General features: G+C 36.8%; 1 protein-coding gene across 2 annotated transcripts in view; it reads left to right on the top strand.

Moving 5' to 3' along the window:
* The window catches only part of LOC125678925 (uncharacterized), a 158,675-nt gene that overhangs the window by 99,782 nt on the left and 31,807 nt on the right, over positions 1 to 27,086 (top strand). The window contains exons 3-7 of one of the 2 annotated variants that reach the window (XM_056156521.1): positions 1,644 to 1,756; positions 4,710 to 4,824; positions 12,213 to 12,325; positions 12,469 to 12,550; positions 12,667 to 12,788. In XM_056156521.1, coding sequence (XP_056012496.1) covers positions 1,644 to 1,756; positions 4,710 to 4,824; positions 12,213 to 12,325; positions 12,469 to 12,550; positions 12,667 to 12,788 — 545 coding nt within the window. The remainder of the gene's footprint in view (positions 1 to 1,643; positions 1,757 to 4,709; positions 4,825 to 12,212; positions 12,326 to 12,468; positions 12,551 to 12,666; positions 12,789 to 27,086) is intronic. The other variant, XM_056156520.1, reaches the window with a different exon arrangement.

The following is a 27,086-nucleotide window of genomic DNA, read 5'->3' as shown; positions in this document are numbered from 1 at the left end:
ACACCACCTTATCATGAAAGAATCGCAGCATATAATAAAAAGCACAATATCATCATGAAACACATCCACATAAGGCAGTTATGGCGTTCCATATATCTATGTTAACGTTGTCAACATACAGCTTATCTATGTCAACATACAACTTATGGTTGTCAACATAGAACTTATCTATGTTAACATACAACTTAATTATGTAGACATGTATCTTTTAAATGAATCGAAGAAACAATATGTGGAACAACAGTTGACATTCACACAGTCATATACATGTACAGTGAAACTTCTCTAAACCGGCCAGCTGTCGGACCGAAAAAAACGGCCGGTTTAGAGGGGTGGCCGGTATACCGAGATTTAGCCTTTAGAGACATTTCAGCTCAATTTTATGAGATATTTCACAAACCATATAAGATGGTGTTCAAGGACTATTATTTCACTATTGGAAATAAAACAAAATAATTTACTGACATGTTTATTTTCAATTTATAGCACTAAAACTAATTAAACATGAATAAACATTTTTACATTGACATGCATAAATAATGGAATACATTCCGTTTAAATAAAACTGCATTTGATATAGGTATAGAAATCTGTAGACCAGCAGCATTTATGTAGAATTTCGGCTTATGTTTTAATAAACAAAACAAACACATAGCCATTTGATTGCTGCAATTAATGCACAGAGTAGGTACTGCTCACTTTGATATGGGGATCTATGATCAATTATCGGTGGAGATCAAACCAGACCGCTTGTACCTACAGGTAATTATTACCAGTAATAGTCTTGCTGCAATCATCTAATTTTAACTTAAAATTTATAACAGGATACATAAAGAAAACACAGAGGCCTATTATTGGAATTCCTCTTACCTTTAAAAACTCTGTTACGTCCATTGTTTATATCGTTAACAAATTTGTTTTGACGTTTTTGAAAAGTAGAGTAGTAAAAATATAATTTTAATTGTGATGTTTCTTAGGAATTTTAAGTATATGGAAACCTCCAAAAAATTATTTATCTATTGAAAATTATCATTAACAGTCATGGGTTTGTTGTTTATTAACTACCGCTTATGTCCATGGTGCAACAATATGGTGTATTGATTGTAGTCATTCAATACGTGGATATCTGTTTATAACATTTCCAACCGAAATTTGAAAGGGTCACTTGGATTAGATAAGCACCAATTAGCACCCTGGACAGCACAGGTAAACTAAAGAACTTATAGAGGCCACTCGTGTTTTTCACACCTCCGGTGGATAATTTCCCACCTGGCCAGTAGGTCAGTCATTTTTTCACACCTGGCCAGTCTTAATCACCCCTCTGGCCAAAATGTTCTAGTCTTCAAATAGTGGCCGGTATTATAAGGATAAATTATACATGTTCGTTAACAATTGTACTTTAAAAAGTGGCCGATGTCCGGTTTTCAGGGGTGGCCGGTTTTGTGAGACTTTCTTTGTAAGGAAATATTAAGGTTGAAAATCGGCCGATATTCAGGGAGAACCGGTTTTCTGAGGGACCGGTTTGGAGAAGTTTCACTATATATAGAATGTACCCATAATCTTTCATTTGTGATACGGCTAAGTCATACAAAATGTGATGTAATAAGAGTACGTTTGAAATAACTTACATGTTATTATTGTAGAATGTTCAGAACTTTGAGGACCTGTCTGGAACCATTTAAAGCTGGCTGCGAATCGGACTCCACCTTCCAAACAATGATGGCCGGATTTGACCAACTAGGCGCGCTATGCAGCGGTATGTCTTTTTCCGGAGGCGTTCGCGTCATGGATAATGTAAATAAAGACTAAAGACCTATCGAGGAAATTCGAACTATGATCGTGATATTTTCTCCCATTCCATGATGCGGATTTTTTGTTTTCTGTAATTTATTTTTATATAATATATATCAGTATGCTGTTAAAATTATTTCATAAACGTTTAAAAATTGACTTCACCCACCGTGTTCTAAAAAGTGTGAAATAAATTTTCAAACGTTTATGAAATTATATTTTAACAGCATACTAGTATATAATAAGCAAAACAGATTACAAAAAAAAATTGAAAATCGCCATCATGTAGTAAAAAAAGTCACAATCATAGTCCGAATTTCCTCAATAGCTCTATAGTTGTTGTCGGTTCCTTTTTATGCACGTGCAGGTGTACGGGTATTGTCCACACTAGTGAACCCCCTTCCAGGTATCTGGCTGGTTGCACGCATGGCAGATCTCACCTCAGATCTTCATTTTTTCCGGTCATGAGGATCGGTAGTAGAGAGCTTCCATTCTCATCGATCTTTCTCCGTCATCTCTCTCCATGATAGCATTGGCCGACCAACTCTACGCCTACAATGAACTTGTATATTGAAAGCGCACTTGACTGCATTGCTGGATCTGACAATATGGCCATACCAGCGGAGTCCCCTTTCCCTTAAGATGAGGACGAGGTCATCGATACCAAGCCGTCCCAGCAATTCAATTGAACCTACAGCAGCCATATCTTCAGGCATGATGTTGCAGATCTATCTTATCATGGCCCTGTCATTGCGCTGTAGGCGATGAAGATTTGGCTTGGTCAGTGCCCAGCATAGCGCTCCGTACAGAAGTGTTATATCCTCGACCAAGGGTCTTGCACAACAGGTGGCGTGATGTCAGAACCGGTGGCAGCTCCATGAATTTCTTCCAAGCGGCCTTCACACGCGTAGTGATTGCTAGGTCACAGCCACCAGCTGCGGAGAGCATGTCTCCGAAGTAGCAGAAGGAACGTACGACCTTCAACTTGTCCAGACCAACATGGACATCACTCAGCGGCCTGCCGTCAAGAGGTCGAGCCGTTCCCCTGCATCTTGAGCATCTAAAGTTAGGGTCCACAAAGAAGCGCATGAGTCCACTGCATTTCTTGTGCACCCAGTGCTTGCAGCCATTGCAGAAAATACTATTGCTGCCTACACCTGTACGACAGACAGCACACGGGAAGCTGCCTGAGTCCTGAAGTAGATGAAGACCTGTACCACAGATCATGATCTTGGTTTTATCCGCATTCACTCTCAATCCTTTCCTCTCCATAACTTCTTTCCAAGCCAGGAGCCTCTTGACACATTCATCCAATGAGTCAGTAATGATAACCAGGTCATCTGCATTCAGATCCTCCCAGGGAACACGGTGCGAAATTCGCTGAAAGAGCCTCGAGGACGATGATGAAAACAGAGGGCTGAGTACTGACCCCTGGTGGAGTCCGACCTTCACAGCAAACTCCTCACTGTCGCCGTCACCAACGCGAACACAGCTACGAGCATTGTCATACATCCCCTGCACCAGACGCACAATCCACTCTTCCACGTTTTTGCAGTGCCCACCAGATCATCTTCCGAGTCTTTATTTTAATTATCCAGACCCAAGCGCCTATGCATTTTTCTCTTGTACATCCTAAATCAAAGGCACTGAAACTACTGAATAAGTGTGTAGATTCTGGTATTTATGAGAAATAGGAATTTACTTTGGCAATATTATTATTACTTACAAGGCATTTCTTAATGTACAGTCCATTACAAACTTGACAAAAGGGAGAAATGGATGCTAGGTCATGTACATGACTGTACGTTTGTGGATAAAAGGTTTTCTTTGAGTCCGCTTTCTGTAAAGTTGGGTTTGGTAAGTTTTACGTATATACATCGACCACAGCTAAATAAATGGTCAACGATTAGACTGGTTGCAAGACTGAATTGACATATAACCTCATAAAACATCAGGCTAGAATGGTTCCTTAACTTATCTCAGCGGGAGATAGCAGAAAGGTAGACTTGTTTTCAAAGTCAGCTCATAGGTGGTGTGTATCGGGAGACGCGAAAACGAAAGTTGAAAATCTAACTGATGGCAAAAAAGATCGCCGCAGCTATGCTTATATCGCTTTTTTGATAAAACCACGTTATTATCATAAAATTTATGATACATTTATGATACATGAATCGTAGACACGATGCTAAATCATGAATTGGGGGATTCACGTGACTGCAGAAAAATTGAAAACGACAGATGTCTTTGAATTACATCATTTATTTGTCATTTGAAGTAAAAAATATGAACAAAAATAGAACCTAAATGAAAATTTTCTTGCACAATTTCAGGTGAATTATCGCACAAACCCAAAACAAATTTCGAACTTTCCCCCAGTAAACAAATCATTAGACAACCGACCTGTATTTGTTTTTCTATTTAGAGCTCTCACTTTACGTAATATGCTTGTAAATGAGTATCCAACTTGATACAAGAAATAATGACCCAGATGTTTGAGGTACTTCCCAATAACTGAATTGATTATTGCATGTAAATCTATATGTGTGAATTCCCCCCCCCCCCCCCCCCCAGGCGAGCGTTCGTTGATGAATTGTCTGCTTATTGATTCTGTGTTGGTCATAGCCATAATTCGTCACTTGTGATTCAGTGTATGTCTCTTGTGTCCCAATTCAGCATTTCAATGATATAAAGCATGCCGATATAAAGTGTTGCAGTTCATACCCTTATGTATTTTCAAACATGAAGTTTATTTCTAATATTTACATTTTACTTTCATTTCTGGCGGAATTCTTAGCCATCAAAATAGACGTACTATATTTATCTGTATTAACCTTCAGCTAGGCATCACGAAATATGATTTTATGCATTTGTTTACATCTCTGTTAGCATAGTTAAGATGGCAGAATTGATTTATTTAGGTTCGTCTGGTTCTTCTGGTGGCGAGGGACAATGTGACATGGTAGGAGTTGGTAAATGTATGGAGGGTGTTCAGTCACCTTCACCTGACACGAAAGATCTGCAGACGGCATGCGCGTAAGTGTAGCATATGTTTTTATTGAAATGACCCATCTCTCTCTCTCTCTCTCTCTCTCTCTCTCTCTCTCTCTCTCTCTCTCTCGATGACCTAGTTTATGGACAATAAAAAATGGCCATCTGTATGTGTTCTGTTGGCCTTTCAACATTTTGCATCTTTTGTAAGAACAACTGAACTCATTTCATCAGAACTGATCACATCGTATCATTAAATACAGGGGATTCAAATCTGTTCATATTAAGAGCCATGTCCTCGTTCTAGTGGAGATGATTCAGAAAAAAGTGACAATAGGGCGGTGTGTTTGATGATTTTCTTTACAAGAACTACAATGGGTGGGGGGGGGGGGGGTGTCACGATTTTTCAAAGGAATGGTCAGTTAAAAACTCCTCGAAAATATTGTCAAGAACTAGAAGGGTCCAAGATATCAAAATGATTTGTTAGGATCCTTCTGAGATTTAGATTCAATATATTTACACCATGATTCATGGGGATAGAATGGGGCCGCATGATGGGTTCAAATTGTTACAGAAAATTCATTGAAAATATCCTCATTAAGAACCGAAGTGGTACAATATGTTAAATTTAAATGCAAACATCCTCATTTTGTTTAAGGGGGGGGGGGGTCCACCCGTATATATAACTTTTTGGGGGAAAGAAAACTTAACATGTTTTTCTTCTTAAGAACCACGATGGTACAATCTATAAACTTGGTAAACACAGGTTTTGTTTGTATAGAATAGATTAAGTATAAGTATTCAAGTTGCTTTGGCTAGGTTGGGGTAACAGTGGGGTTTAAAGATGTACATATACATAGTGTCGGATCTAGACTAATAGAAGGTACGGGGTGAAATAAATAAGGATATAAAAAACACTAAGAATGACCAACTGAAGTAATCAAATCTGATGTATTTTCTAAGATTTTATCTAGCGTAAGATTTAGTTAGCTCACTTCAACCTTGAGGCTCGTTCCGATCAGACTTTTGTATTGCACCATATTACACTCGATCATTTCAATATGTAGACGTTTTGCTTGTTATCAGCTGTTGTAGTTTGATTTTAGTGTTAGTTTGCATTTCTATTTAGTTTTCATTTCTATGTAAATATTTTATCATTCTGAAGAAGGGACAGGTCGTCTTGAAAATTTGACAATTCGATATTGCTAGAAACGATGAACGGTATGTGAACAGTCTGCACGGTTTGCAAGAAACGGCATGCTTTGATTTTTCCGGCATTATTCGATTCTTCCTGGGATGGTTTATACATGAAATAATATCAATATAGTAATAATGTTTTTAATTCTTTATTTAAAAAGTTGAGAAATAAATCATTATGACCAATTTTGTAAGGATTATTCATGTCTGATGTGATAAATTGCTCTATTTTAATCATCAATTAATGAGTACACAAAAGCAAATGAATATAATAAATCAAAACTTTCATTTTACTTATTCAAAATTCACTGACTTATTAAGGCAGGTGACAAAACACATCGAAAAAAACCAACCTAAATGAATATTTTAACTTCGTAAATAGAAGAAAAAGGATTGAAAAATTAAATAGTCACGGAATGCTGATTAATTCGACTTGCATAATAATTGATTATAATTATTCTCTATTAGATTAATTCAAACTGAAAATCAAATTGGTTGCGACTGTTTTGATATATTCCAGTACACATTCAAGGAAAAAGTCAGCTGAAAGACAGAAATTGAATAAGATATTCATTTCTATGTAGTATATGACAACAGACAAAATAAAAGAAAAAGAAAAACAATCTCGTCAGGCATGCGCAAGACTGAAACATAATTCCGGGATGGAGAAGGAGGGCAATAACACGGGCTAGTAGACACGAATTTGTCACCTTGGATCAGAAGGAAAAATACAATAAAAATATATTAGATAACTAAATTAAATAGATATGAAAATAATAATGACTAACTAATTATCAAAAGTAAACCAACAGATTTCTAGTATTTGGAATCGAGATTTCATTCAGTTACACTCTAACATTAGATTAATGAAAATAATAATGACTAATTAATTATTAAAAGTAAACCAACAGATTTCTAGTGTTTAGATCCGAGATTTCATTCAACTACACTCTAACATTAAATTAATGAAAATAATAATGACTAACTAATTATCAAAAGTAAACCAACAGATTTCTAGTATTTCGATCCGAGATTTCATTCAGAATTACAACTAAACTCTAACAGTAGATATATTAAAATGATTTGAGCAATATCTGTCCGCTTAATTTCTCTAGGAATTTTGTACATTATAGATGTCGGACACGGTATTGGGGCTTGAGTTGTAATGTCGAGAAAGTGTCAAAGTAAACCTAATTCCTTAATCTAACAATAGCAATTTGACGTCAAATACATTTGAATTTTAAACAATGACTAGACATTGATATCACTGATATGTTGTTTGTAATTTAGATCGGCAAGTTCATATGGACATCAAATCAAGATTCATGTAATTGTTTAGAATTTTGCATTCATTTAGAGACGTCTAAAATTAATATCTCGTCACCCAGATAGACAGCTGTGTACTCGGATGGGGCGAGATTCAATGATTGCGGAATTAAAGTCTCGCGAAAAGTAATGGATTTATGATTATTGAAGAGTACAGAGACAATGCAGGATTTTCACCAGGTTTCTTTTAACCCAGGTGCAATACTTGCTGCATTGTTTATTTTCATGAACAATTAACCAAAGGAGTTGCAAAACATGTTAGGCCTAATGAAGATGAATTGTTCTCATAAATAACTCCAAATGTCATTTAAGTCGATGTGAAATCCTTCGTATCAAAACTCTTAAGAACCTTAATATCTTATTTTAATATGAAAAAAAGTTTGAAGTCAGTTATTCAAATTAATATGTCACAAATGACCCAGAGTAATTTCATGGGATTACCCACACGAATTTACATAGGAAACATACAACTCAATGTGTCATTCCTATCTAATTTTTAAAGATATTAATTAGAATCCAAACGTAAGCAATGGGAACAGATACTAAAAATTATATTTCGTATTTCACATTTTACACTAATTCAATAAAATATCAGACTTAATAATTACAAAGAGAGTGTAATATCACAGGAGTGTAATATCACAAGAATTACAAAGAGAGTATAATATTACAGGAATTACAAAGAGAGTGTGATATCACAGGAATTAGAAAGAGAGTGTAATATCACAGGAATTACCAAGAGAGTGTAATATCACAGGAATTACCAAGAGAGTGTAATATCACAAGAATTACAAAGAGAGTGTAATATTACAGGAATTATAAGGAGAGGGTGTAATATCACAGGAATTATAAAGAGAGTGTAATATTACAGGAATTATAAAGAGAGTTTAATATCACAGGAATTAGAAAGAGAGTGTAATATCACATGAATTACCAAGAGAGTGTAATATCACAGGAATTACCAAGAGAGTGTAATATCACAGGAATTACCAAGAGAGTGTAATATCACATGAATTACCAAGAGAGTGTAATATCACAGGAATAATAAAGAGAGTGTGATGTCACAAGAATTACAAAAAGAGTATAGTATCACAGGAATTATAAAGAGAGAGTAATATCACAGGAATTATAAAGAGAGTGTAATATTACAGGAATTATAAAGAGAGTTTAATATCACAGGAATTAGAAAGAGAGTGTAATATCAAATGAATTACCAAGAGAGTGTAATATCACAGGAATTACCAAGAGAGTGTAATATTACAGGAATAATAAAGAGAGTGTGATATCACAGGAATAATAAAGAGAGTGTGATATCACAGGAATAATAAAGAGAGTATAATATTACAGGAATAATAAAGAGAGAGTAATATCACAGGAATTACAAAGAGAGTGTGATATCACAGGAATAATAAAGAGAGTGTGATATCACAAGAATTACAAAAAGAGTATAGTATCACAGAAATTATAAAGAGAGAGAGTTTAATGTCGCAGTTACATGTATATCAGTCAGTCTTATCCTATTTATATACAGTAATCATTCAATACATTTTTCAGGTTTGCAATTAAATTGATCTCGAACGTAACGGATATAATTTTTTATTTAAATGTTTGTGCCATTGTCTTTCAATATTTCATGGATTATGAAATCATTTTTGAGGATTGTCCTTGTTTAGATCAAGCTGTTATGAAGCATTAAACTTACTTAATGGTGTTGAGTTTATTGAGCAACCTAACAAGTGCCCGTTTAGAAATTTGTTTAGATGAGCGGATTATTGTCTTTCTCACGATCCTCAGCACTTTCCTGACCAGGACAGTGAACTCAATACTATTGTTACGGTGTAATCGGTTACACTTCAGATTGTGTTTATATCAGACACCGGGGTTTACAGAGACTCTGTCTCTGAAACTTTTCGTTTGAACTTTAAGCCGTTATGGAATATTAAATACATATTTTGGAAAGAAAAATAGGTATGGTGTATAAAAAAATATGGTGTTCAAATACAATGACTGTTTTATTCAATTCCTTTTCTTAAAAATGATTATGTGAACGGTTTTAGATTCCGTTAAGTCTCGGGCAGGAGAAGAAGAACAATGAGTGGTTGAACACGTGCTTGTATTTTATTTTTTTAAATAGAAATTGCATAATCACTCTTTATTATCGTAACTTTTCACACATAACTACTGGTGACAGACTATTGAAACGTTGAAAGTACAGCTTATTATAGTCCTTGACTAGTTTTGGTGACTAAACTCACAATATAAAGAAATAAAAATACTACTACTAAATAAGAATGTACACTAGTAAGTACGTTGAAAGATCACGATAATGGCATCTCAGAGTCATAATATGTGTCATTCATTTACCAGAGGGTTCGTCACGCATATTTCACTTGCACCGCTGTCGGCAGCTGGAAAATAGTTAGATGAATATTACATGGCAATTTATTGTTGAAAAATATTGACTCACTGCCTTTATAGGGGTCTGTTTTAGTTACAATTTAAGATGTTTTTCAAGAGATCATTGACCGCTGGCTAGAAAACGATCTAGGTAGCTAAGTGGTTTCCGAAAGTTCCGTGTTCGATTGTCAATTCTGTCATTGCGTCAAACCTAAGACGTTTAAGATCGGTAGTGATCGTTCCTTCGCCAAACGTCCGGCATTTAAAGTGAAAGTCACGAGTTTTTCCAATCGATGTGACCTTGACAACGTAGGTCTCATGTGATGGACAGACTCCGTGTAGGCGATAGGATGAAGAACACTTCCTTGAGGATCATGCATTATACTAAGTGAAAATTTGTGGCCATTCATTTACAGCTGGTGAACTTCTCTATATGAATGAACAATTCTGAAATGGAACGTGAAACAAGTATAAACAAATAAAAACACCATTTATCTTTGATACCATAACTTGATATTGAAGTTCACCATGGGATTTGACCTACTTTCCAATGTCTTGACTATTGCAAAATAGCGACTTTTGACGCCAGCATACTTCATGAAGCACGTTATATTAATTCTTTTTATGTACTTTCTACTTTCATTCTGTCAGAATTCCTAGTGTCTAGAATAGACTAACTATATTTATGAGTATGTTTAAACGACAACGCATTGATGAGAAAATGACTATCATTACAAATTGTAGAGAATGTAAAGCAAAACCCATTGGGAATGTAAATCAGAAACCACTGGGGAAAATTCAACATTATTACCACAAAGTATTTTTGGATAAATTTGGGTTTCAAGTTTTTAGGTCTCCTGAGTCACTCAAGTTACCTATGAAATCAAGTGCACACAAACCACGACATCAAGTACACACAAACAATGAAATCAAGTGCACACAAACCATGACGTCAAATACACACAAACCATGAGATCAAGTGCACACAAACAACGACATCAAGTGCCAACAAACCATGACATCAAATACACACAAACCATGACGTCAAGTGCACACAAACCATGACGTCAATTACACACAAACTATGAAATCAAGTGCACACAAACCATGACGTCAATTGCACACAAACTATGAAATCAAGTGCATACAAACCAGGACATCAAGTACACACAAACCATGAGATCAAGTGCACACAAACCATGACGTCAAATACACACAAACCATGAGATCAAGTGCACACAAACAACGATATCACGTGTCAACAAACCATGACGTCAAATACACACAAACCATGACGTCAAGTGCATACAAACCATGACGTCAATTGCACACAAGCTATGAAATCAAGTGCACACAAACCACGACATCAAGTACACACAAACCATGTGATCAAGTGCACACAAACCATGACGTCAAATACACAAAAACCATGAGATCAAGTGCACACAAACAACGACATCAAGTGCCAACAAACCATGACGTCAAGTGCACACAAACCATGACGTCAATTGCACACAAACTATGACGTCAAGTGCACACAAACAATGACGTCAAGTATACACAAACACTAACATCAAGTGCAGACAATCCATGTCATCAAGTGCAAACAAATCATGACCTTTAGTCCACACAAACCATAACGTCAAGTGCACACAAACCATGACGTCAAGTACACAGAAACCATGAAATGAAGTGTACAAAAAACCACGCCATGAAGTACACACAAACCACAACATCAACTGCACACAAACCACGACATCATGTACACACACACCACGACATCAAGTCCACACAAACGATGACACCAAGCGCACACAAACAATGACATCAAGTGCACACAAACTACGCCATCAAGTAAAATCGGAACTCCTCGAATGTCCCGCGCACTCGCCAAGTGCAAAGAAACCATGACCTTTTGTCCACACAAACCATGCCATCAATTGCACACAAATCTTGACGTCAAGTGCACACAAACCATGACGTCAAGTGTAGACAAACCAAGGCGACAAGTACACACAAACCATGACATCAAGTGTACACAAACAATGATATCAAGTGGACACAAACCATGGTGACAGTTCATACAAACCACGACATCAAGTGCACACAAACGATGACGTCAGGTGCACACAAACCATAACGTCAAGTGCACACAAACCAGAAGATGAAGATGCTTCACAGGCAGCTTTGTTATCAAGAGAAGAACCCTATCGAATTTGGGGCCAAAAAGTCGAAGACACATGGCTATGGAATGTCATATGTTTTGCTGGATTGATTTGATACTTCTCATGTAGTTTGTATCAAGAGAGGAAGAACCCCGTTGAATATGGGATCAATAGATCAAAGTTCAAGGTCATTATGGGAGTTTATAGAAAAAGTTGAGAGACACTCATTGCAAGGGGAAAAGCCCTACCTTGCAGAGCTTTTCTTTCTATAAACACAAAACTTTGATCCAGTGAAAATGAATGATGGAGAAGTATAATGTGTACAACAGTGTTTATCTCTCGTTACAGATCGTTTAATGAGGTACTAACATGTATTAAGCGATATGAAAGTGATTGTGCATCACTACAGGCCTTCCAGCAAGCCAAAGGAGCTATTGACGCTGTAACACCATTTTGTGCCGGTAATATATCTTGTCTCATTCATGAAATAACACAATATTGAATATCATATTATATATATATATATATATATATATATATATATATATATATATATATATCAGGCAGAGTGCTGTGAAGTAACTTGTGTCTGAAACAATTACAGGTGGTGCAGCCTGCAATCCAATGAAATGCTTTACCGATGCTGGACTTGACATCAGTAGCAATAGTATGCCCAACCTCACCTGGTAAAATTTTCAATACTGCCTTTTATTATATTTTGCTGTTTTGGATCAATATGACCTTATAAAACACGAAGAATGTGCATGAGACCTAGAAATTTACAACGGGCATTTGTTTTTAGTGATGTTAGCCAACAAGTAAAGAAGTGTATGGACTTGCTGAGCGCTGCATGCGAAGGAAACGCATTATACCCAACTCTTGTCCAGGCTATTAAGAAAGAAGAACAGGCTTGCAGTCAGAAAGGTAAGGAAATGCATTATACCCAGCTCTCGTCCAGTCTTTTGAGACAGTAGAGAAGGCCTGCAGTCAGAAAGGTCCCCAATGTAACAACAGCCAGCAGTCTTAGGAGTGTATCGAAACATTCAGTACATAGATTACGAAATTCAAGGACATACAATTCCCAAATAATTTCTGCGCTAAAATTTTATAAAACTCTTTGTAAATGTTTTAATGTTTTTAAAACTATATTTTAAATCCTTGAAATTTTCATATAAAACCACCATTATTTTTGCATGAATCACATTTTAATCACCGGCATTTACACGTTTTCCAGAATCAAAACATGAATACTTGCGAAGAGAAGTCGATCAAGGCTCTCGACTTCTTTAAAGAGAATGCCTTTAACATGAAAATTTAAGTCTAAATCATAAAAAACAAGCCCAGGATTCTGGAGAAAAGTATATATTATACAAATATAGCCCTTTCTGACATGAGATCGATCCATAGATATATCGACTTCACAGAAAAGCATTACTACCGAGCACGAATGCTTGACAAAATTAGGGAACATCAATTGCATTTTTTCTCTTTTTTTAACATATTGAGATTAAAAAACATAGTAAGCTGTTTTAATTTCAGTGTGGGTTCTTTATACTGATAGAGTAATTTTATGAAACATGTAATGAATAGACCATCTTCCCATTTCAGGAAATTATAACAATTTATTAATAAATTCAATTCCCTAATCTATTATTAAAAAGTACAGGTCAATACGAGTTTTTTATGTTTATAATTAGAAAGACTGGAAAAAGAATTTGATTGGTTGGAATGACATACGTCAGCGAATCACATTCATTGTTGCATGTAGCAAAATTTCCCTAATACTAGTATATTATTAGAAAGTACAGGTCAATCAGAGGGTTTTTTTTTTAAATGTTTATAATTAGAAAGACCCAGTCAATCCGCATTTCTATACTATGACACGTGATATCAAACGAAGTAATGGTGAAGTGCATTACCATACATAAAAATAATAGTAAGATTTATCTATTGTAAATTTTACATCTTGCCTTCAGTGAAAAGTGGAGATAACGAACAGTGATCAATATCATAACACCTAGCTATAAGGAACATAAAATAAAGAGTTGGGCAAGCATGGTGATATCAAGTACCTAGGAGTGGTACGCATCCCCTGTCGACGGGTCACACCCGTCGTGCACCTTAAGACTTGATCAGGTAAACGGAGTTATCTGTAGTCGAAATTAGTGTGCCAAGAACGGCCTAACAATCGGTTTGAAACATATCAGGCAGATTTGACCTAATGATAGATTGTATGTGCAAACTAGATCATTTTAACGACCATAGAATTTGCAAAATGCTGTCGTTAAACAAGGCCGTTGAAACCCCTGTAGCAATAACTTGTTGGTCAGTTGCCTACCTCTCGATTTAATAACTGATTATACGTAGAACAAGGTCTGTCGTATCGAATCAGCTGAGATATATAAACGTCATATGCAGGTGATAAAGGAATATTGCTACATAAATATGGGAAGTTCACGGTGGAGAAATAATCCCGTTTGTCATAATGTTGCCAGTTTATGAAAAGTTTAAACTTTATTTTACCACGATTAACAAATAAGTTCTACAACTTCTATTAATGTTTCTTGTCGGATCAGATGTTGTCGTGAAGGGTTATTGATGTGGGAGGAAAATGGAGTACCCGGAGGAAACCCATGTGTCCAAATGGGCGACCACAATACCCTATCACACAGTAGTTGTCAGTGTAGACATAGGAGTTGTCAGTTTGCTGTAAATATCCATATCTAAGTACGAATCAGATGTGGAGGACTCTGTGGTTTCTTTTATGTCGAGTTCACAGGGATATATGGTATCGATATTCTAGTATGTTCAAATGAAGGGCACCTTTCTCGAAGGGGAGATAATAGTGAAATAGCGAAAGTACACTAACAAATAAATATCTTTTCCCGAACCAGTGTGCCAATTTCAACAAATCTTTGCCAAAATCTTGCCTAGGTGAAGGGAATTCAAGTTTGTGCAAATGAAGGGTCATGCTCCCTTAAAGGGGGAGGGGATGATGAAAATGCAAAAATAGGATGGGATGATTTAAAAACTTCTCAAGAATCACTTTGCCAGAAAAGTTGAAATCTATATGAAAGCTTCTTAACATAGTGCAGTTTCAAGCTGTTGAAATCATGTACCCCCAGGGGTAGGGTGGAGCAACAATAGGGATCAAATTTTAGATGCGAAGATTTAGGGAAAACTTTTAAAATCTTCTCAAAACCCACAGGGTCAGAAAAATTGAAAGTTTTCTGAAAGCTAACTGATATAGTGCAGATTCAAGTTTGTTAAAAGCATGTATCTCTGGGATAGAGTGAGGCCACAATAGGGGATCAAAGTGTTATATGCTGATACATGTACATGTATATATAGACAGTATTTTAAAATATCTCTTGAACTATTTAAGCTAGAGCTTTCATATTTCATTTAAACATTGCTTACGGCAAGACCTTTCATTTGATCCAATTATGTGTTTTCTTGACCTGGAAGTTTGACTTACTTTTAATAAAATTCTCAATATGTCCTGAACTATCTAAGATACCTTTTTCACAATTTGTATATAAACTTCTGGTTGGGAGACCTTTCATTTCATATCATGCTATTTGACATTGTGAAGTTGAACTCTGAGTTTGACCTACTTTTAAGAAAACCTAACCTATTAAGTATATCAGGAACTATTTTAGGTAGGACTTTTATATTCTGTATAGAAATGTTTATGTAAGACATTGTGACATAATGGTGTTTGATCTTTTAACATTGGAGTTTGACCTACTGTAAGAAAGACCAGACCTATTTGATATCTCATGAACTATTTAAGGTAGGGCTTTCGTGTTTTGTATATAGATTCTATATGACAAAACCTTGCTATGCTGTGACCTTTAACAATGGCAGGATCAAGGTGGCTCAGGGGCATTATCGTTTGTCGAACTTGTTTTCTATTTATATCGTTATACTAATGTTCATGATTGCACAAGCAAGGCGGAGATAAGGAAGAGTGATCAACCTCATAACTCCTATAAGAAATACAAAATAAGGAGTTGGACAAACACGGACTAATGGATATATCAAAGGTGGTATCAGGTGATTAGGAGGTGTAAGCATCCCCTGTCGACCTGTCACACCTGCCGTGAGCCCCATATCTTGATCAGGTAGACAGAGTTACCCATAGTCAAAATCAGTGTGCCAAGAACGGCCTAACAATGGGTATGAAACAAGTCAGACAGCATTCGACCCAATGGTAGGTTGTATTGCCAAAGTAGATCTATTGCGTAATTCCAACTATTTAGTATTTAAGGTAGGGCTTTAGTATTTTGTATATAAATTCTATATGACAAAACCTTGCTATGCTGTGACCTTTAATAACGGCAGGACCAAGGTGGCTCAGGGGTATTATCGTTTGTCGAACTTGTTTTCTATTTACATCGTTATACCAATGTTCATCATTGCCCATGTAAGGTGGAGATAACGAAGAGTGATCAACCTCATAACTCCTATAAGTAATACAAAATAGAGAGTTGGACAAACAGTATCGTTAGTGGGTTGTTTACTGAGTGACATCAAACCATGGAGTGTTGTGTGTAGTGTCGTTAGCGTGTTGTTTACTGCATAACGTTAAACCATGCAGAGTTGTGTGTAGTACCGTTAGTGTGTTGTCTGTTTATTGACGTTAAACCATGGAGTGTTGTGTGTAGTAACGTTAACATGTTGTTTACTTTGTGACATTAAACCATGGAGTGTTGTGTACAGTACCATTAGCGTGTTGTTTACTTATTGACGTTACACCATGGAGTGTTGTGTGTAGCACCGTTAGTGTGTTGTTTACTTATTGACGTTAAACCATGGAGTGTTGTGTACAGTACCACTAGCGTGTTGTTTACTTATTGACGTTAAACCATGGAGTGTTGTGTGCAGTACCGTTAGCGTGTTGTGTACAGTAACGTTGAGGCATAGAGTGTTGCGTGTAGTTACATTAGCGTGTTTTTACTAAGTAACATTAAATCATGGAGTGTTGTGTGTAGTACCGTTAGCGTGTTGGGTGTATTTTGTTGCGTAGATCTGACTTTGTGTTTGTTAGAATCTAATGGCATTGTTAGACCGACGGCATGTTGTTTGTAAAGAGGAATTTTAGATTTGCTTCGTTTAGTTATAATTTGTATTCCCTAGCGTAAATAATGAGAAAATACGGCACACGGTTGCACCGCACTCTAAAAGTAAACACTGCCTTATTCTATGACAAACAACGCCTCATACTTGATGTTTCTTATTATTTGCGTTAGGGAACACAGCACGACGTTATAATACCCCACATTTCCGGATGCGATATGCATTCGCGCAGTTGAAATCAACATAGCGTTATTTGGTCATGTTTCCTTACGTAGATATTAAAAAAATTAAAACTTTTGAGTGGGAGGGGTTATTATGTCGTAGAATAATGCAATGCTTTCTCGATTAGATGTATAATATTTTTCTGCGCAAGTGTATGAGATAGTGATGCGACCATGTTGTGTTCCCTGTCATAATCAATGAGAAACCTGTGTGAGGTGTTGTTATGTTATGGAATAATGCAATGAATAATAGACTGGTTGTGTGATATTTTGCTGCGCGAGTGTATGAGCTAGTAACGCGACTTTGTTGCGTTCTCTCACGTAAATGTACAAAAAATTGAAGTGTGAGGTGTTGTTATGTCGTAGAATAACGCAATGCTTAACTGAATGAGGTTGTGATAATTGCCTGCGCAAGTGTATGAGCTAGTGTTTGCTAACGTTAATAATAAGAAATTCGAAGTGTGAGGCGTTAGAATAACGGTATGTTAATCTCTGCGAGTGTATGACGCAACGTTGTTGTGTTTTCTTACGTGAATACATGTAATGGGATACTTTTAAGTTTAAGCTAGTAACGCGACTATGTTGTGTTTCCCAAGGTAAAAAATGATAAACTTGAAAAAGTGGGGCGTTATTATGACTCACTAGTGTTTGTTTTGTGACGTAAATACGTGTAATGAGATAATTGTCCCATTTTAAATGTGTACAATGCTCAATAACTAAGATATTTCGAATGGTCAACAGAAATTTAAATTACAATTATAATTCTTTGTTTTGTAAACAAGCTCGTGCTATATTTTGTTTACATGAAAGGTGATGATTAACGAACAGTGATACATATGTAGATCGCTTAATAAAATCAAATATCATGTTCAAAACGAAAGGGAATGTGAGAAACTGTTTTTTGTAAATTGAAAGAAAAATTTAAAACATTACACGAGCCTTGTTTACATCACAAAGAATTCTGAGTTCTGAATCTATTTTTAACGCGAAAGTAGAAATATCCTATAGTTAAGCATTATAAACATTAAAAAATTGAAAATTTGCTGCTCAAATCGTGGCTATGCCCCTCTAATGATAAAACAGAATTAAAACAGGTATGGTTTAATCAATTTCCATACAAATAACTATTACCCTATCGATGTAGAACGCAAGATTTTAAGTTTCTGTGCAGAAAACATGTAACACATCAATCATGAAATATTTGTATCAGGAAATGCGCAAACGAAAGTTGAAAATTCAACTGTCAGGAAACGTGCAAACGAAAGTAGAAAATTCAACTGTCAGGAAACGCGCAAAAGAAAGTAGAAACTTCAACTGGTGACAAAACAAAAATCGCTGCGGCTGTGCTTACATCACTTTTTTGATAAAAACAAAAATACGTTTGTTGTCATAACATTGATGATGCATGTATTAAACTCAAATTTACCAACAAAGGAATAGCTGAAGTCAACATACATGTAAGGAACATTCTTCGTCATAAAAGGGTTCAGTCGTGTATTCCAGTTTATTTCAAGTCTACACTCAGTATTTCCTACAAGTATACTTCTACTATTGCCTCCAAACTATTTAATTATAAACAAACTTTGCAGATCCTAGATATAGACCATCTTATACTTAATCCATCTACGTGTTCTTGTTCTTCGTCTTCTTTCAACTACAATCCAGCTGGACATGTCATTATTGGTGATGTTGATATAGCTGAAAGTGAGGACATCAAATCCCTTATTCTAAAACGTCCTAAATAAAGAGAACCTCTGTCTTTCAATTGGCGACAGAACTTCATCTCTATTTTGAATTCTGTCGAAGATTATGCCAGACGATGGGCTACATCTAGATATGAAAAAGAACTTGATACATTGTCAGAATGGATTAAAAGTATAAGAGGAATATTAAAATATGTTTTGGTTCCAGATGACAAAGTTTGTAACAACATTGTCTTTGTTTTGTAAGGTACATTATTACAACTGTATTTAAACGAACTTGGCATTAATTCCACTTTTGGTAATCGTACTTATACTCCAATTGCTCTTTCAAAAGCTGAAATTCTTTAAAACCATACTTCAGGTTTTGACACATTTAACATCCCAGTCAATGGATCGAATGCATATGAGTTATCATACCTTTACTGGATTCCTAAACTACAAAACACCCTTACAAACAAATATACATTGCTGAATCCAGTAGGTGCTCTACCAAGCCAATATCTTTGCTCCTGACGAAAATATGAACAGCTGTGAAGGAAACATTTCAAACTTACTTTGCGATTACATATGCCAGAAGTGCTGTAAATCAAATGTGGATTCTAAAAAATTCTAAAGAACTTTTAGTAAACGTGAAATCGCAAAACTTTTCTCAAACGAAGAGCATCAAAACGTACGACTTTTCAACACTTTACACGACCATTCCTCTCGAAAAAATAAAGACTAGACTTCTTTACATCATAGACAGTTGCTTCATCAACAAAAATGGAAAACGGAAATATTCATATCGAGTGATCAGTCATCCAAAGAATCACTTTGTTAAACACCACTGTGATTCAATGCACGAGTTCTCTGAAGTTGAAATAAAAAATATGCTAGAGTTTCTCATTGACAATATCTTCGTGGTCTTTGGTGATCAGGTCTTCCAACAATCTGTTGGAATTCCCATGGGCACGAATTGTGCTCCTTTGTTAGCTGATCTGTTTTTATATTCATACAAAGCAGAATTTATTTTAGAAAAACTTCTACGTGAGAAGAAAAAAATCTTCAATTTGACATTTAGATATATTGACGACGTTTTATCTATTAATAATAACTTTCATTTATATGTCAATTCGATATATCCCTGTGAACTCGAAATAAAAGAGTCCACAGACTCCTCCACTTCTGGTTCACACTTCGACATTTCATTGAAAGTAGATATTAACGGCAAACTAACAACTCAACTTTATGACAAACTGGATGATTTCAGCTTCTCCATTGTCATCTTTCAATATTTATGTAGCAATATTCCATTATCACCTGCATATGCTGTTTATATCTCTCAACTGATTCGATACGCAAAAGCTTGTTCTATGTATGGACAGTTTTGAAATCGAAGTAGTCTACTGACAAGCAAGTTGATGGTGCAGGGGTTCCACCAGTCTCGTTTAAAGTCAGCATTTTGCAAATTCTATGGTCGTTATAACGATCAATTTTGCCAAAAAACCTATCATAGGGTTAAATGCTGTCTTGCGTGTTTCATACCGATTGTTAGACTGTTTTTGGCACACTGATGTTAACTATGGATAACTCTGTTTACCTGATCAAGATATAGGGATCACGGCGAGTTTGACCGGTTGACATGGGATGCTTACTCAACCTCAACAATTAAATGTAAAAGAAATATACATTTTGACAGGTTGATAGGGGATGCTCCTGCTAGGCACTTTGACCCACCTCTGATACATCCAGGGGTCCCTGTTTGTCTAACTCTCTATATTTCGTATTCTTTTGAGAGTTATGTGATTGATCACTATTGATTATCTTTGTTTAGATGGGTTCCGTAGCTCAGTAGACCAATTGTTGATCTGTAAATCATGGGTTTGAGTCAATAAGGGTTTTAAATTTTTTTCTTGAAGACGTTCAACTAAAAGTGTTTTTAAAATAAATAAAGGAAATGTGAAATTATTATTGTTCCACTGTAGTAATTCGATGGCTGATATACTATGAGGATAAATCAGGCTGATTTATCATGCAAGAATACACACATGTTCGACATCAAAGCGTTTATTAGAAAAGTCAAGCATTTTACTGAATAAGATGATAACAAAATGAAACTAGAGAATTCGTACATAAATCATTCTATTATGACATCTCCCCCTTTTTAAAGAAAAGTTAATGTGTTAAATTTATGCATTGTATCTGAAATGTTAACAAGATCTAATAGTGAAATAAACATGACTAGATTTTACATGACTAGATTAACAGATTTGGTAAGTTACTGCACCAGGAAGATTAAAGTGAATGTACATTTATAAACATACCCATATCAAGTTACTTAACTCTGACAAAAGGAAATACCAAATGCAATCATAATTCACAAGACAGTTGAAATAACACAAGACAGTCCATATCACACACATCTGACCAAGTAGCGCCAAGTTAGCATATCACTTCCAGGAAACAAAATCGTCATAACAAGTAGGTTTGACAATGGTTCTTCCCGATCTAGTTAATGTCGGTTGGATTCCAGTTTGCGACATTACTGGTTCACTTGCTTGATAACAATTGGGTTTCTCAACTGCCATGGATGGACCATTGTAAAAATCATCAAGTAAAGTGTCGGTAAGATCTGCTGTTTTGGAACTTTGGAGTACACCAGTAGGTTTGGAAGATGCAATTTTCACATGTCTTCTATTGCGACGTACGGTTCCACGAGGAGTTTCAATAATGCATGTCCTTTGGTCAGGATCGAAGCTCTTGACAATTCCTGTATCTTTCCACAAGTTTTCGTTGTCAAGCTTCACCATAACTCTTTTCCCTTCTTTGAGACCAGGTAATGGACGCACCGCGTTATGTTTGTCATAGTAGAATCGGTAGCGTTCTTTTGTTTCCTCATCATGACTGCGAATAGTGTTGAGATCTGGCCATCTTGGGCACAGTGTTTTGTCCAATGTTGGTAAAGCTGTACAGATTCTCCGTCCCATTATCAATTCAGCAGGACTTACACCAGTTGCGGCGATTGGTGTTGATCTATATGCCATTAGTGCTCTAAATATGTCTGGCTGCTTCAGAATGTGTTTGGCAATTTTAACTCCACTTTCTGCTTCTCCATTTGCTTGGGGATAATGAGGACTTGAGAATAGCTGAGTGAAGTTGTAGTCCTTAGCAAATGTTTTGAAGGTTTGCGAAGTAAACTGGGAACCATTATCTGTAAATAGTACTTCCGGAACGCCCCATCTAGCGAAGATATTCTTCAATTTGCCAATAACTTGGTCACTCGTAATACTAGGTAAGTGTGCTATTTCCAGATATCGTGAAAAGTAATCCATCACAGCTAAGTAGCGCTTGTCATCTATTTCAAAGAAGTCAGCTGCGATTCTTTGCCAAGGGCGCTCTGGTAATGTAGTTGTTTTCAGCGATTCCTTCCTCTGGGTTGGTCTCTGTGTCTGACAAATTTCACAATTTGCCACTCTTGTTGCTATATCCTTAGAAATGCCAGGCCACCATACAGCAGTTGCTGCACGCTCACGGCACTTTGAAATGCCCATATGACCATCATGTATGGTTTCCAGTATTTCACTGCGAAGTGTTCCTGGAATGACTATTCTGTCACGGAATAGCAGAAAACCTTCAAATATAGAAAGTTCACTTCTTGAGGCAAAGTAGTCTTTGGCTCTTTCTGGAATCGAGCTGATGTGGTTTGGCCAACCTTGTTTAGTCAAGTCCATAACGAGTCTCAGTTCATTGTCTTGTTCTGTTTCCAGTCTAATCTGTTCTAGCTTCTGATCCGACATAGGTTTTGACTCTACAATAGAGTTCACATATGTAGTTACTTCTTCGGCAGTTTGTCTGTCTGTATCTGAACACTTTGAAAGACTTCTGGACAGCGTGTCTGGGACAACCATCAGTTTCCCTGGGACGTACTCTGCAATGATGTTAAATCGGCGTAGACGCATGAGTAGTCGCTGACATCTGACTGTCGTTCTATCAATGTCTTGACTATTGATTAGGGGTACTAATGGCTTGTGATCTGTAAGCAGTTTAAAACTGTCAAGTCCAACTAAGTATCGAGAGAACTTCTCGCACGCCCAAACTCCTGCAAGACATTCTTTCTCAATTTGCGCATATTTAGTTTCCGTATTTGTCATTGTGCGAGAAAAATATGCAATAGGTTTTAGTTCGGTGCCCTCCTGTTGGAAGATTGCTCCACCGAGGCCATAGCTACTCGCATCTGCACTGACCACTATGGGCTTCTTGGTGTCGTAGAAGGTCAAAACTGGGGTCTTGGTGAGCATGTCCTTGATATCGTCAAATGTTTTCTGTTGTGGTGGTCCCCATAGCCATGCAACATCATACTTCAGGAGGTCTGTGATAGGTTTCATAGTAGTTGACAGATCTGGCAGGAACCGTCCAAGATAATTGATCATTCCAATGACCCTGCGCAATTCATTCACATTTGTTGGCGCATTCAGCTCCTTAATCGCTTTTACTCTCTCAGGATTTGGACTAATTCCCTTTTCACTAATAAGGTGTCTGAAGTATGTTATCTGTGTACGCTCAAATTCACATTTGTCCTTGTTCAGTTTTAGTCCAGATTCCAGTATTCTTTCAAGTGTTTTCTTCAGACGAGTGTTGTGTTCCTCACGGGTCTTTCCATAGATCAATATGTCATCCATGATGACCTCTGTGCCCTCCAGTCCATGGAGCAGGGTAGACATCTCACGTTGGAAAATCTCCGGAGCTGACGTTATTCCAAATGGAACTCTCTTGAAGCAAAACCTCCCTAACGGAGTTATGAATGTGGTAAGTTTCCAGCTGTCTTCATGTAGTGGTACTTGATAAAATCCACTGGAGGCATCAAGTTTAGAAAAATATTTTGCTCCAGCAAGTTTAGGCGAGACATCATCCAAATTAGGGAGCATGAAATTTTCCCTTTTAACAGCTTCGTTTAATTTCTTTAAATTCACACAAATCCTTATCTTCCCATTCTTTTTCACAACTGGTACTCTGGGGGCACACCATTCAGTAGGTTCAGTTACTTTTTCTATGATTCCTTCCTTCTCCATTCTCGAAAGTTCTTCCTCAACCTTGGGCAGCAATGGAAATGGAATACGACGAGCAGTGCTCAAACAGTATGGTTTCACATCCTCCTTCAATGTTATTTTCATAGGGGTGCACTTTACCAGTCCACATGAGCCGAAAACACTGGTTTCATCAACACGGGAAATAAGGTTAAGTTTGTGAGCAACATTTCGTGCTAACAGATCACTAGATTGTGGTCCCTCTACAACATAGATGCTGAACATGTAATCAGCTCCTTTAAAGTTAACAGTTGCGACAAACTTCCCTCTACAATTGAGTTTCCCACCAGGACTCAGCAGCAGCGAGTTCACGGGTGTAAGTTTTGGTTGATGTGAAATTCTATTGAAAGTTACATCCGAAATAATTGTGATGTCAGCTCCAGTATCAATTTTAGAATTGACAGGGTGATCACATACTTTCAAGGTCACAATCCAAGGGTCTTCCATTTGGTCACAGTTTATAGATCCTAAATGAAATGTTTCATCAGGCAGTTCATTACGCAAGTCGTGAACATGTAATACTTCACGTGCTGTTCTCGCATATTTGGTACGACAATAAACTTCAAAATGGTTCAACTTGTTACAAGCCTTGCAGCGTTGACCCATGGCGGGGCATCTCGCATCCTGTCCATGTTTACGGTTACATCGACTGCACTGTGGATTACTCGAGATTGGTTTCCTGCGATTGTGTGTTTGTTTGGCACTAAAATATTTTGTGGAGATGGCTGCTTTTACTTTCCATACCTTTTTACTTCATCCAGACTTTTGAACTGTGTCGTTTGATCTTGAATTTGTGTTTTCACCAGTTCCGTCTGTCGTGCGTACTGTATAGCCTGTTCTAATGTTAATGTGCTTCTAAGCTGCAGTTTTTCTGACATCTCTTTGTCTTTCAGCCCAATCACAATATGATCGCGTATTTGATCATTTTTGTCCGAGAAGTCACAATGCTCTGCTAGTTCATACAGTGCTCTAATAAATGCTTCTGAAGACTCACCGGTCCCTTGTTTTCTTTCCCTGAACCGTGCACGTTCGTGTATGACGTTTTTCTTCGGAACGAAATATTCATCGTATTTATCCATCACCTTCTCATACTTTTCCTCGTCTCCTGCCTCATCAAACACTAGCGACTTGAAAATATGTTCTGCTTCCTTCCCCATCGCATATATCAAACAGTGTACTTGAATATCTTCATCATCTTTGTGTAATTTCGTTGCTATTCTATAGCGTTCAAACCTCTGTTTCCAATCCGGCCATTCGCTCGGATTGCTAAAGTTGAAACTCGGGGGTGGATTAAACTTCGGCATCTTGAAGCGCAATGATATGCCTCCACTTCTGACACCATGTAATAATTCGATGGCTGATATACTATGAGGATAAATCAGGCTGATTTATCATGCAAGAATACACACATGTTCGACATCAAAGCGTTTATTAGAAAAGTCAAGCATTTTACTGAATAAGATGATAACAAAATGAAACTAGAGAATTCGTACATAAATCATTCTATTATGACACCCACAAACATATTTCTTTTCTTTCCATTTTCAAGAAGAGGAGGAGGGGTTAGGGTTAATGTGCATTGATCAACCATTTCTTTCAAAATTTCCTAAGTGTTCTTCGACAAGAAGAATAAAGAATTGTCTTCTTTCGACCCCAGAACAGTTAATATCTGAGCTGGACACTTTTTCGTCGATAATTGGACCTAAGATAGTGACAATACATTGTGTACATATGTGCTAAAATGTGATCAGTGCCGTTTTGCTATATCCATGATTACATACAATGTAAATAAAAGCAGATATATTCAAACTCATTTTATTTTATACTGTGTCCTCAGGTTAATGACAAAAAGAAATGATATTATCAAGGTGCTGGTGGAAATGTGAAATAGTCCGAACCCCTCCACCATCCTTTTCCAATTCGTCTTCACAGAGATAAATACTTTCCGACGCCCCCGTAATTCCACATGTAGGAGAATAAATGCATTACCGAAAATCATTGTAATACTTTCATATACATGAACTGGTGAATAGTCGATGAATGAGGTCATTGAATGCTTCACAAACATGTAAAATGCATTGGCACGCACTCATCCGTCGAAATGTTGTTGAGGCAATCTTTGTTCTTTTATAAAGCTTGTATTACCTTTAATTTCCCCTTTTTACAATATGAACTTAAACGTGGCCACAACTGATAAGAGCGCCCAGGAAAGTATAGTAAGTATTAGACACTTATTGCCAAGACAATGACAAAATCTTCCGTTCTGTCTCACAGATGAGTTTCTCTTTAGACTAACAAAATCTCCGGTAAATATCGATAAACAATAGTGCCTCCGTGGCCGAGTGGTTAGAGCATCGCGCTCAAAATCACACGGCCTCTCACCTCTGTCGGCACGGGTTCGAATCCCGCTCGCGCCTGTAAGTGAGAAAGTTTCCCAGTTTACTTTCGGAAGATCAGAGGTCTCTTCCCATTTACATTGTAACTGGGTTCTCTCTTCCACCAATAAAAAAACATCAATAAATCAATCAATCAATAAACAATAGAAACTTTGGTACCCTTCATACTGTACACATTGATGCCTTTCATGTAACCTACTGATATGTCATCTCCGTAACTTACAGGTCTCTAGCTTCACTCATCTTTGAAAAGAAATGCAATCAAAGTCTAATTTTCTCAACAAAATATCTAACGATCGGAAGTAAATTTCTTAAAAAAAATCGGCATTACTCTTCAATGTCTTTAGATTTGTAAATCTCACTATTTATACCAAAGGAAACCACGGAGAAGTACAATAAACTCTTTTTTTTTAAACCACTTCCCGTGTAGACCAGATGTGACGGACCCACATGTGACACTTTGCTTTTTGTGTACAACCACTGATTTATCATGTATTTTTGACACTTCAGAAGATACCCAATATACTGGACTAAGGATAATTCCGTTTACCAGATCAAAATGTAGGGCTCACGACGGGTGTGACCGGTCGACAGGGGATGCGTTCTCTTCCTAGGCACCTGATTCCACCTATGGTATATCCAGGGGTTCGTGTTTGCACAACGCTTTAACTTGTATTACTTTTTAGGAGTAATTATATTGATCACTACTCGTTATATTCACATATTACTGGTATGGGTTTCAATTTAAAAGAAAAAG

The sequence above is a fragment of the Ostrea edulis genome, chromosome 2 (genome assembly GCF_947568905.1).
Source record: "Ostrea edulis chromosome 2, xbOstEdul1.1, whole genome shotgun sequence".
Classification (NCBI taxonomy): Eukaryota; Metazoa; Mollusca; class Bivalvia; order Ostreida; family Ostreidae; genus Ostrea; species Ostrea edulis.
This window is presented reverse-complemented; position numbering and strand designations above follow the sequence as displayed.